Source organism: Chiloscyllium punctatum, chromosome 9, assembly GCF_047496795.1.
Source record: "Chiloscyllium punctatum isolate Juve2018m chromosome 9, sChiPun1.3, whole genome shotgun sequence".
Taxonomy (NCBI): domain Eukaryota; kingdom Metazoa; phylum Chordata; class Chondrichthyes; order Orectolobiformes; family Hemiscylliidae; genus Chiloscyllium; species Chiloscyllium punctatum.
This window is the reverse complement of record NC_092747.1, coordinates 7,489,674-7,502,356: the sequence shown is the minus strand read 5'-3', so window position 1 is coordinate 7,502,356 and position 12,683 is coordinate 7,489,674. Positions and strand designations below refer to the sequence as shown.

At 44.4% G+C, this 12,683-nt stretch overlaps 1 protein-coding gene across 2 annotated transcripts in view; it reads left to right on the top strand.

The window, feature by feature from the left end:
* The window catches only part of LOC140481117 (glycerophosphodiester phosphodiesterase domain-containing protein 5-like), a 217,230-nt gene that overhangs the window by 142,733 nt on the left and 61,814 nt on the right, over positions 1-12,683 (top strand). For both annotated transcript variants that reach the window (XM_072576807.1, XM_072576808.1), the window contains exons 5-8: positions 475-534; positions 7,243-7,341; positions 8,686-8,779; positions 11,215-11,360. In XM_072576807.1, coding sequence (XP_072432908.1) covers positions 475-534; positions 7,243-7,341; positions 8,686-8,779; positions 11,215-11,360 — 399 coding nt within the window. The remainder of the gene's footprint in view (positions 1-474; positions 535-7,242; positions 7,342-8,685; positions 8,780-11,214; positions 11,361-12,683) is intronic.

Genomic DNA, 12,683 nt, shown 5'->3' with positions numbered 1-12,683 from the left:
ATGATGACACTCTCTCCACCCGATGGTAATGAGCTGGCTTTAACTTTTCAACCTGAATCACAGAAAGCTGCAAAACAGGCTGACCACCCACTTAAGAGACAGTGAGGTTTACAGATACTGGAGATCAGAGTTGAGAGAGTGTTGCTGGAAAAGCACAGCAGGTCAGGCAGCATCTGAGGAGCAGGAAAATCGACGTTTCAGGCTGGAGGCCTTCATCAGCCTTGACCACCCGCTTAGCTCTGGAGTTACACGCATGTCCAGACTAACATTGAGGGCTGGCATAGTTTGCCTGGGACAGTTTTGAGATGGTGGTGGTGCAGAGTGGGGGTGCTCCAATGAGGGATGATTGGATGCTGCAGCAAGGTACTGTAATATTCAAAGAGCCAGGTTAGGCACTATGGGCTGACTGGGGATCTCTTTCTGTGCTGCATGTTTCTGTGATTCCACTGACTAATGCAATGTGTACTCTTTTAGATTTTAGCGTTATGCCACATTGCGGTGGGGCAACAGATGAACTTGCACTGGCTGCACAAGGTAAGTGCGAGAAATTTGGACAGGTCGCTTTTTGTTTTCACTGGTGTTCAGAAGAGCAGGAGGCAATTTTGATCGAAACGCAGAAGATCCTGAGGGGACATGACCGGGTGGATGTGGAGAGGATGTTTCCTCTTGCGGGAGAATCTAGGATTAGGCGGTAAGAGTTTACAAGTAAGGAGGAAACTATTTATGCTGCGGGAAATCTTTCCTCACAGAGGCCTGAGTATGTTTGGAACTCCTTCCTTAAATTGCAATAGAAGACTTTGAATGTATTTTAAGACAGAGGGAAATAGACTATTGGTAAGTGAGAGGAGAGATAGGTTTTGGGAATGAGGAGTAATGGTGTTAGCCATGACTTTTATGGGATGCGGTGGGCCTGAGGGGCTGAATGGCCTACTCTGGCTCCTAATTTGTATGGCTCTTACCTCCCTGATTGTTTTGAACAGTGACACACTTCTTGCTTTGTTTTCTTCACGCACTGTACTGGTCTGGTGACATTTGCAATAACTGGAGCTGTTAGCTAATGGAAGGGTTAGAATGGGGAGGAGAATGAGGCTAATTGGATAGCTCTTCCAAAGAGCTGGTACTGGCGTCGTGGCCTGAATGGTCTCCGTTCTGTGCCATAAGATACTGGTTTATGATTTCTCCTTGGTGGTTTGCCAATGGACTAAGAGGGGCTACACAATGGAGCCCATTAGTGTCTATCACAGAACTAACTTAGGTTCTGCTTTGTGTGTGCATCCCTCTCCTGTGGGTAGTGGGTAGCCTTCTGGCCTCTGCATCAGAAGGTTAGACAATAAGATATAAGGCTGAAAATAGGCCATTCAGCCCATCAAGTCTGCTCCACCATTCAGTGAGATCATGGCTGGTCTGGTAATAAGGGCTTTTGCCCGAAACGTCGATTTCGAAGCTACTTGGATGCTGCCTGAACTGCTGTGCTCTTCCAGCACCACTAATCCAGAATCTGGTCTGGTAATCCTAAACTCCAGTTACCCGTCTCTTCCCCATAATGCTCACTTCCCTTACTGTTTAGTCATCTGTCTTTCTCTGCCTTGAATGTACTGAACGACCTGGCTCTGCTATAAAAAAGAAAATCCACAGATCCACTCCCCTCAGAAGAAATGCCTCCTCATCGCTTTCTTTGATGGGTGACCCCTTATTCTGAGATGATGCACTCTGGTCCTAGACTTTTTCCCCCCCAACCTTTCCACATCCACCCTGTCAACTCCCCTAAGACGCTTGTATGTTTTAATAAGCTCCTTGGATTCAAGATGGCACTGAGACTGGGTGACTCTTTGTGAGCTCCCTACAGTGGATCTTATTCTCACAGTTCTTGTGATTGTTCAACACTTTTAAACCTAAATTCTAAGCCTGTAAAAGTTTGTCTTGCTAATGTTGATCTTGCTCTGTGCATCTCCTGTGCAGCTGTAACTCTGTATGCCTCACTCTGTCTAAGCACCCGATGATCTATCTGTCCTTGTTGTGGTCTGCCTGTACTGCTCACAAAACAAAGTTTTTCACTGTACTCTGGTACATGTGACTACAATAAGTCAAATAAGGCCACCTGAACACTCTATGATCAGACTTTATTCCATCTGAAATTCATTGCAAGACTTTGAGTTACTGCTAAAACAATATCTTTTTATTAATGTTCATTCATTATTACGTTGTGTAATTTGTGGTGTTGTTCATGCAGCACTTTGGCTCTGGAGGAACATTGTCTCATTTTTACTGTATCAGTCATATATGGTAGAAATGACAAATAAAACTACTCTTGACGCAGTCTTGTAAACTCCAATTTGTACAGGCCCAATCTACAGTCCCTCCATACCTGGCATTGCTGAATGAACCTTCTCTGGACTGCCTCCAAGTCAATGTATCTTTCCTTACATAAATTGGCCAAAACTGTTTGCCGTATTCCTGCTGTGGTTTGACTGGTGCCTTGTACATTGTTATCGAAATGGCCCTATCTTTATACTCCATGACCTCTGAGATAAAGGCCAACATTCCATTTGCCTTCTAATAAAAGCAAATTACTGCGGATGCTGGAATCTGAAACCAAAAGAGAAAATGCTGGAAAATCTCAGCAGGTCTGGCAGCATCTGTAAGGAGAGAAAAGAGCTAATGTTTTGAGTCTGACTGACCCTTTGTCAAAGCTAAAAAAAGGGGAGAAATAGGGAGGTATTTATACTAGGCTGAGAGAAGATGAGTCATGGCTCCAGAAGCAAATGTAGCAATAAAGAGGTGATAATGACAGTGCATAGAGAGATTATAGGAAGATTAGGAGCTGTGAATGACCAAGGCTGAAGCCAGTACTATGTGACAAAATATGGGGGGAATGGGTGAAGCCAAGGCAAAGTGGAAAACAGGGGAGAAGGGTAGCAAAGGGGGAAGAGGAGAGGAAAAAGGTGATGAGAGAGTGGGAAGTCAATGAATGAGACAATCGAGAAATAAGAGGTACAGAACAATGAGAAAAATATATAAGAAAAGTAAATAAAATAAATGAAATAAAATTATGGAGCAGAATAAAAACAGAAGGATCGAAATGCCTTCCCCATTACCCACTGAACTTGAATGCTGGCTTTGTATGGTTGATCAATGAGAACTCCCAAATCCCTCTGTTGTGTAACCTTCTGCAGTCTTTCGCCATTTAAGTAATATTCAGCTCTTCTATTCTTCCTGCCAAAGTGCAGAACCTCCCATTTCCCCACATCATATCCCACCTTCTCAACAATCTTCAGCCGGTTACCATCATGGCGTATGTAGAGGGGTGTCACTTAACGTGGGAAGTTGTCACTGGGATCTTCACATGTAATTTGTTCAGAAGATGTCAAGAACAATCATCATTCTTTAAAGTTTGCGTGACGTGGACAGGGTGTTAAAAGGCATTTAGCACACTTGCCTTCAATGCTCAGATCCTTGAGGATAGGAGTTGGGGCGTGATACTAAAATTGTACAGGGTGTTGGTGAGGCCTCTTCTGGAGTACTATGTGTATTTCTGGTCACCCTGCTTACAGCAAGGATGTTACTAACATGGAGAGGGTTCAGGAGAGATTTACCAGGATGTTGCCCTGAATGGGAGGGTTTGAGTTATAAGGAGAGGCTAGATAGGCTGAGACTTTTTTCACTGGAGCGTAGGAGGTTGAGGAGTGACCTTTATAAAGGTTTATAAAATCACGAGGGGCATAGATAAAGTGAATGATAGGTGTCTTTTCCCTTGGGTTGGGGGTTTGAAAACTAGGGGGCATATTTTTAAGGTTAAAAAAGACATGAGGGGCAACTTGTTTGTTTTTTAGACAGAATGTGGTTCGTGTGTGGAATGAACTTCCTGAGGAAGTGGTGGAAGTAGGTACAGTTACAATATTTAAAAGATATTTAGGTAAGTACATGAGGAAATATTTGGAGGGATACTGGCCAGGAGCAGGTGGATGAGACTCGTTTAGTTTGGGATTATAGTTGGCATGGACTGGTTGGACCAAACGGTCTGTTTCTATGCTGTATGACTCTATGACTATAATAATTCCTAGTCCAGTGCTTTACCTCTCTCACTGAGCGTCAGCAGAATTATATTCAGTCACAATCTGCACACTCTCTGATGGAGTTTTCTCAACAGGCTGTCCCTTCAACTGCAATCAATATCCAAACAGAACTGTCCCAATGGTCATGATTTGGAGATGCCGATGTTGGACTGGGGTGTACAAAGTTAAAAATCACACAACACCAGATTATAGTCCAACAGGTTTAATTGGAAGCACACTAGCTTTCGGAGCGACGCTCCTTCATCAGGTGATAGTGGAGGCTCGATCGTAACACAGAATTTATAACAACAATTTGCAATGTGATGTAACTAAAATTATACATTGAAAAATTGATTGTCTGTGAAGCCTTTCATCTGTTAGAATACAGTGATAGTTTCACTTCTTTCATGTGTAAATCACAAAACCTTTTCTTTTTAAGTTGCATTCTCGTGTTAGCTGTTAACAATGGTGATAGCTCGACAATATGTTGAAGGTGTTAGCCCCCTGTGTTCTCTGTCTATGACCTGATGTTTAGATTGATTCTAATCTAAAAAGTGAGATAACAGAGTTTTACATAAATTCATGCAGTTTTTGAGCAAAGTACAATGTAACTCTGCAAGTACAAATTCACCACACAAAATATATGTGTGCATGTGGGTTTTTGTCTGTGTGTGTGTCTGTCTGGAGTTGGGGTTGTGAGTGTGAGAAAGTGTGTGTGTAGTGGTCCAGGACATTCAGCCTTGGACCTTCGGGTGACCGTCCTCCAAGGTGGACTTTGGGACAGGCAGCAGAGGAAAGTGGCCGAGCAGAGGCTGATAGCTAAGTTCGGTACCCATAGGGAGGGCCTCAACCAGGACCTTGGGTTCATGTCACATTGCAGGTGACCACCATTGCACTACACACACACACACAGATATTCCTACACACACACACACACACACACACACACACACACACACACACACACACACACACACACACACACACACACACACACACACACACACACACACACATACATACACACACACACACACACACACACACACACACACACACACACACATTCTCAACCCCCACCCCTGACAGACAGACACAGACCCACATGCACACATATATTTTGTGTGGGGTGAATTTGTACTTGCGGAGTTACATTGTACTTTGCTCAAAAACTGCATGAATTTATGTAAAACTCTGATTCTAATCTAAAAAGTGAGATAACAATCTAAACATCATGGCATAGACAGAGAATACAGGGGGCTAACACCTACAACATATTGTCTAGCTATCACCATTGTTAACAGCTAATCCGAGAATGCAACTTTTTAAAAAAAGGGTTTTGTGATTTACACATGAAAGAAGTGAAACTATCACTGTATTCTAACAGATGAAAGGCTTAACAGACAATCAATTTTTCAATGTATAATTTCAGTTACATCACACTGCAAATTTTTGTTATAAATTCTGTTACGATCCTGCCCTCCACAATCACCTGATGAAGGAGCGTCGCTCCGAAAGCTAGTGCTTCCAATTAAACCTGTTGGACTATAACCTGGTGTTGTGTGATTTTTAACTTTGTCCCAATGGTGGCTGCACTAATGTCACATGGGTCCCAGTTGAAAAATCCCAAGTAATTAGCTTAAGCCTTCTGCTAAATGCGTCAGAGTAATGGGGCTCCATCATCCTTTTCAATGGATGCATCTCAGACTAGGGGACACGGTTATAGAATAAAGGACATTCACTTAAAACAGAGATGTGATGGGATTTCCTCTAAGGATAATGTACGACTTTGTCTCTGGGCAGAGAATTCCAATCACTAAAGGTATTTAAAGAGGAGATTCATTGATTTGCTGAAAGATCAGGGAGTTGAGGGCGATCAGGAGCTGACACCCAGGGCAGATCAGTCACGTTCTTATAGGGCAGACTGAAGGGGCTGAATGGTCTACTGCTGCTCCTATTTTTGCAAGGTTGTATGACCACTGTTTGTCAAAAAACAGTTCAGGGAATCAAAGGCACCAGGTTCTGTAATCCTTTCTTGAACCCTGAAAAGAACAGAATAAATGTTCCGAATAATAGGCCCTTCGCCATTTGGGTCCGCCAAAAGTGGGCCCTGTCTGTCTGTCTCTGTCTATGTCTCTCTCAAACTCTCGTGTGTGTGTGTGTGTGTGTTTCTCTTTATCGCTCTCCCCCGCTCGCTCTCCCCCTTTCTTTCTCGCTCTCCCCCTTTCTTTCTCGCTCTCCCCCTTTCTTTCTCACTCCCCCCCCCCCCCTCTCTCTCTCTCTCTCTCTCTCTCTCTCTCTCTCTCTCTCTCTCTCTCTCTCTCTCTCTCTCGCTCACCCCCTTTCTCTCCACTGTGCTCCCGGCTGCCCCTCCCCCATCCTTTTAGGAGGCAGGTTGCACCCATTTACGTTCGCTTTCAGATTCTGCTCAGATTGAAGTTCCTGTCAGACTCTATGACTCAGCTTTGTGTAGTAACTCTGGGATTGAATGGACCAGGTCCTAATGACCTGCTGATCATAAGTCTCTCTCTTTTCTCCATCCGCTGGTTTTAATCTTATTCAATCCTTGCAATTATTTGCCTTGATTAGTTTTGGACTTTCTTCCTATTTCTGTTCCTCTATCCTTCTCTCTGACTGTGAAATGCAGAACAAAATAATAACTCAGCAAGTTTGCCTTTTTTTCATTTATACATAGGATGTGGGTGTTGCTAGTTAGGTCAGAAATCAAATTAATTTAATTTTCTGTATAGGACAAATCCATTTCTTTTGACCTCAGCTACCTTTTCTCTCTCAATATACTTCGAAAAACCTTAGATGCTGCTTCCAGTCTCTCTGAAAAGGGTTTTGTTTAGAGTCTGTGGATGTCGGGAGCTGATACATTCAAGACGGAAATTGATGGTTTTAATTTTTTAAAAATTGAGTCAGGGGATCAAAGGTTCCAGTTGAGGGACAGATCAGTGATCTTCTTGTGGAATTCTGGAAGAAACTGGTTGGGCTGAATGGCCTCTTCCTCCTTTTCCTCGATTCCTGAAACTTGCATGGCTCGGTATTTGAGAAAACTGTACTGCTGCTGCCTAAACTTTATCCAAATATCCTGCGGAAGACTGCACTTTCAAATTGTCCATGCCTTGATTGTATAGAGCACCAATGGGATTTGATGCAAGTCACTAACTTCTGCTCATTCCCCTAGGTTGGGCTAACGGTGGTACTGGTGGCTATTCTCGTCGCCGTGATCTCCGTTAATCAGTTGTGGAATGAAGAATGGGATATTATTCTCATATCGTTCCAAGTAAGTATTCATGATCTGGTTCTTTTCTCTCTTTTCTTCCAAGGTCAGCTTTGACTCTCATTTATTTGTGGGGTGTGGATAGTGCTGGACGACCATCCCTAATTGCCCAGAGGACAGCTAAGAGTCAACTATCGTGCTTGTGGGCTGGAGTCCCATCCAGGCCAGATCAAGTCAGGATTGCAGATTTCCTTCCTTAAAGAGGTAGATTTAATTGACACTGGCCTACATGATCGCTATTAGGGTTGCTTTTTGTTCCAGATCTTTGGTGAGAGCAAAGTTTACCATCTGCCATGGATAGATTTGAACCCATGCCCTTCCAAAGTGTCCTTGTACTGAGGGGCTTGCTCAGGCCATTTCACAGGGCAGTTAAGAATCCTCGATATTGCTATGGGTCTGGAGTGACGTGTTCCAGACCAGGTAAGGATGACAGATATCCTTCCCTATTGGAGATTAGTGAGTCAGATGGGGTTTTACCATACAGCTGGCTATTAATTCCATTTTTTTGAATTGACTCATTCAGCGATGTCATGACATGCCTTTGAAGCAACTGAGGCTTGAACCATAGATAATAGGTGCAGGAGTAGGCCATTCAGCCCATCGAGCCTGCACCACCATGGCTGATTATGCAATTTCAGTTTCCCACTCCCATTTTCTCTCCATACCCCTTGATGCCTTAAGCCACAGAAGCCACATTCAGCTGCCTCTCGTATATATGTGAGGCCTCCTGGCTCAGAGGTGTGGACATGACCACTGGGCCACAAGATCCCTTTGATTCCAGATTTATTCATTGACTTCAAATTGGACCAGCGGCTGTGGATTTGAGACAATGTCTCTACAGCACTGACCTGGATTGCTCTGTATCATGAGTCATTTCACTGTCCCTTTGCTACACTCTGTTCATCATTTCCCAGTTTCATTTTGCATTTGGTGGTTTACCGATGGCTGGCTTTCAGAGAACCTGAGAACGATTGGACAGGGAAAGAGGCCATTCATTTTGTCTGGCCCGTGCTAGCTCATTGAAATCTGGTTCCTCTGTCCATGGATGCTGTCAGCTCCCAACATGTCAGTAACTTTCCCCTGTGTGTTTCCAATCTCCACATAAAGTTTGCTTTTATTTCAGCCGATTATGTCCTCGGGAGGCCACACCGGTTCGTCCCCACTCTCTGCGTAGATTTTACCTTCAATTATTTATCCATTTTTTTTCTGCAAGTTCTTTTTTGAATCTTCCTCCACTGTGTGCAGGGCACTCCAGCTTTGCATCAACTGCTGCTTTGAAGATTGACAGAAAAAGAAAGAAGGAGCACCATGAGATTGATACATTTTGTTTTATTTCCCCTCAAACAGGCTACGGCACCTTTCCTGCACATCGGTGCAGTTGCTGCTGCTACGATATTGGCCTGGCTCATCGCTGGGCAGTTTGCTCGATCAGACAGAGTTGGTACGTAGTTGCCTGTTCATCCTTTGTACATCTGGGTTCATTGTCCTGGCGCCCGACCTCTCCCAGGTGTTGCTGGAACAGATTTCCCCTCTTGTCACGTGTCTCGCGAGTTAGATCCTCGCCTTTAACTTTGCAGGGAGTTGCAAGATGCTAACGGCTCAGTGAAGGCAATGGGTACTTGGGGCGTCTCTGAAAAATGAGAACAGTCACCTGTCATTGTCACCAAGGAGGGAGCAGAGGCTGAAATGAGGTGAATTGGTTATGTCGGAAGCTGAAAGAGAAGTAAAGTGAGATAAAGACAGACTAGGTAAAGAGAGGGAGAGCAAATAGAGGCAGAATGGAAAAATGGGATATCTTTCACAATTGAACAACTCTTTCCAAGTAGGAGAAATGAGACTTCAAGATGTCAACTCCTCCTTTTCTGGGTCGTAGGTGTTGGGTGGCAGTGCACGAATAAAAATCTCATTTAACACGTTCCTTTTGCTGTTCAGCGTAGCCTTAACTCTCCATAACACATTTGATGAACAAATAATGTAAAATAAGGCAATTTTATGAATATGCTGCCATTTCTACAAGGCTGATGGCAGAGTCCTGCCAATTCTCTAAGGAACAGTAGCTTATAGGTGTAAACTCTTAGGTTTAGATTTAGATTGTATTGTCACGTGTGCTCATGTGCAGGAGTACAGTGAGACATTTTCAACGTTGCCACACTCGGCACCATCTTAGATTAGATTATAGAACATAGAAGAATACAGCGCAGTACAGGCCCTTTGGCCCTCGATGTTGCGCCGATCCAAGCCCACCTAACCTACCCTAGCCCACTATCCTCCATATGCCTATCCAATGCCCGTTTAAATGCCCATAAAGAGGGAGAGTCCACCACTGCTACTGGCAGGGCATTCCATGAACTCACGACTCGCTGAGTAAAGAATCTACCCCGAACATCTGTCCTATACCTACCACCCCTTAATTTAAAGCTATGTTCCCTCGTAATAGCTGACTCCATACCTGGAAAAAGGTTCTCACGGTCAACCCTATCTAAACCCCTAATCATCTTGTACACCTCTATCAAGTCACCCCTAAACCTTCTTTTCTCCAATGAAAACAGCCCCAAGTGCCTCAGCCTTTCCTCATACGATCTTCCTACCATACCAGGCAACATCCTAGTAAACCTCCTCTGCACCCGTTCCAGTGCCTCCACATCCTTCCTATAGTATGGCGACCAAAACTGCACACACTACTCCAGATGTGGCCGCACCAGAGTCTTATACAACTGCAACATGACCTCAGGACTCCGGAACTCAATTCCTCTACCAATAAAAGCCAGTACGCCATATGCCTTCTTCACCGCACTATTTACCTGGGTGGCAACTTTCAGAGAGATCTGTGTACAAAGACACCAAGATCTCTCTGCTCATCCACATTACCAAGTATCCGACCATTAGCCCAGTACCCCATCTTTTTGTTCCTCATACCAAAGTGAATCACCTCACACTTACCCACATTGAACTCCATTTGCCACCTTTCTGCCCAGCTCTGCAGCATATCTATATCCCGCTGTAACCTGACACATCCTTCCTCACCGTCAACAACTCCACCGACTTTCGTATCATCCGCAAACTTGCTCACCCAACCTTCAAGCCCCTCCTCCAGGTCATTTATAAAAATGACAAACAGCAATGGTCCCAAAACAGATCCTTGCTGAACACCGCTAGTAACTGCACTCCAAGATGAACCTTTACCGTCAACTACTACCCTCTGTCTTCTTCCAGCCAGCCAATTCCTAATCTAAACCTCCAACTCACCCTCAATGCCATACCTCCGTATTTTTTGCAGTAGCCTACCATGGGGAACCTTATCAAATGCCTTACTAAAATCCATATATACCACAACTACCGCTTTCCCCTCGTCTACCTCCTTAGTCACTTTCTCGAAGAATTCAATAAGGTTTGAGGCACGACCTGCCCTTCACAAAACCATGCTGACTATCCTTGATCACGTTATTCCTATCCAGATGTTCATAAATCCTATCCCTTACCTTTGATTAGATTCCCTACACTGTAGAAACAGACCGTTTGGCCCAACCAGTCCACGCCACCCCTCCGAAGAGTAACCCACCCAGATCCATTTCCCTCTGATTAATGCACCTAACACAATGGGTAATTCACCTGGTAGTTGCCCGAGGCTGGAATCGAACCCGGGTCCCTTGTGCTGTGAGGCAGCAGTACTAGCCACTGAGCCACCGTGCTACCCAGCTGTAGGTACAAGCACCTGGGTACAAAACGTAACAATAAGCTCGTGCTCATAACAGAGAACATTTAAATTGTCATGACTGACCCAGTAAAGCCTCGGGCCTTTGTTTTAATCAGCATCTGTTTAGACTCAAACATTTTTTCTGTCTCACTTACTAATAATTTTCGCCCATTTGCTTTCAGTTTTTCAGACTTTTCTACTCCTCGTATATCTTGGATTGTTAATAGCACTTTACCTGGTCCCTCTGATCATCTACTCTCCCTGTATCATGAAGAGGGAAGATTTGAGCCGGAGGCCAGCCGTCATTGGAAACAGGGGTGTGCCGATGGTATGTAGCCACCAAGAGTGTTGATGGGCTGAATGGCCCGCAATGTAAATTTCTACGCGGTTCCATGTTACCAAGTGGGAAAGTATAGTCAGCCAAGTTGGTGAGACATCGCCAACGCTGCTTCAATAGATTGGCCTAGGCAAGTGTGGGGTAGACCAAGACCTTTCCATCCACATCATTGATGACCCATGTGTAGAATGGGTCATTTGAGCCAATAGAGAGAGACCTCTGGGCCGGGTGATGGAGGTGGAACCTTGAGGGTGGGTTTAGTAATTGGGAAGTACTTTCAGTTCCTCACTGATGCTAGACTTGTGCGGTGGGACCGATGGCTGAATCACGTCTCAGTGTGACATTAGCAGTAAATGCTAGGGATGGCTCCTCATGCATGGAATTTTTCCACAGATTTCCCATCCGCCTTCCGGCCCAAATAGCAGCAGCAAGTTGCTGCGGAGTTTCCCAGTGGGAAGTGAGCCAGAGGTTACAGCCTGGGGAGGCGTGATGGTCTTGTTGTATTATCACTCTGACTGTTAAGTCAGAAAGCCAGGTCATGTCCTAGGAACCTGGGTTTGAATCCCGCCAATGGCAAAGGAATTTGAATTTGATTAATATCTGGAATTAAGAGTCTAATGATGACCAGGAATCCATTGTAAATTGTTGGAAAACCCCAACTAGTTCACCAACGTCCTTCAGGGTAGGAAACTGCCATTCTTACCTGGTCTGGCCTACATGTGACTCCAGACGCACAATGATGTGGTTGACTCTTTACTGCCCTCTGGGCAACTTGGGATGGACGATAAAAACTGTCTAGGCCAGTGAAACACATTCTGTGAATGAATAAGAAAACCAGCTGTGTGGACTGAGACTATACATCTGGAATGCAGAAGAATTAACTGCACTGCAAAGTACCTCAGTCATAAAGGGTTTAACAGTGTTGCTTTAAGGTAGCTAGGACCTTTTTAAAGGGTTAACTGACATCTCAAAGTAAGCCCCACACTTCAGGATATGAAGAACTATTCATTATTCCGTCCTGCCTTTGGTGTTGGTTACTCAGAGAGCTGTAGTGATGTGAACTTACTCTCTAGTTGAGACTGATATCTGACAAGACACCATCATGATCTCAGATGCAATGTGACTAACTATTCAGTAATAAAAACAGAAATTGCTGGAGAAACTCAGCAAGTCCTCGGTGGAGAGTAAGCGAGTTCACATTTGGACTCCAGTTCTGAGGAAGGGTCACTCCACCCGAAACGTTAAGTCTGATTTCTCTCCACAGATGCTGCCAGACCTGCTGAGTTTTTCCAGCAATTTCCGTTTTAGTTCACA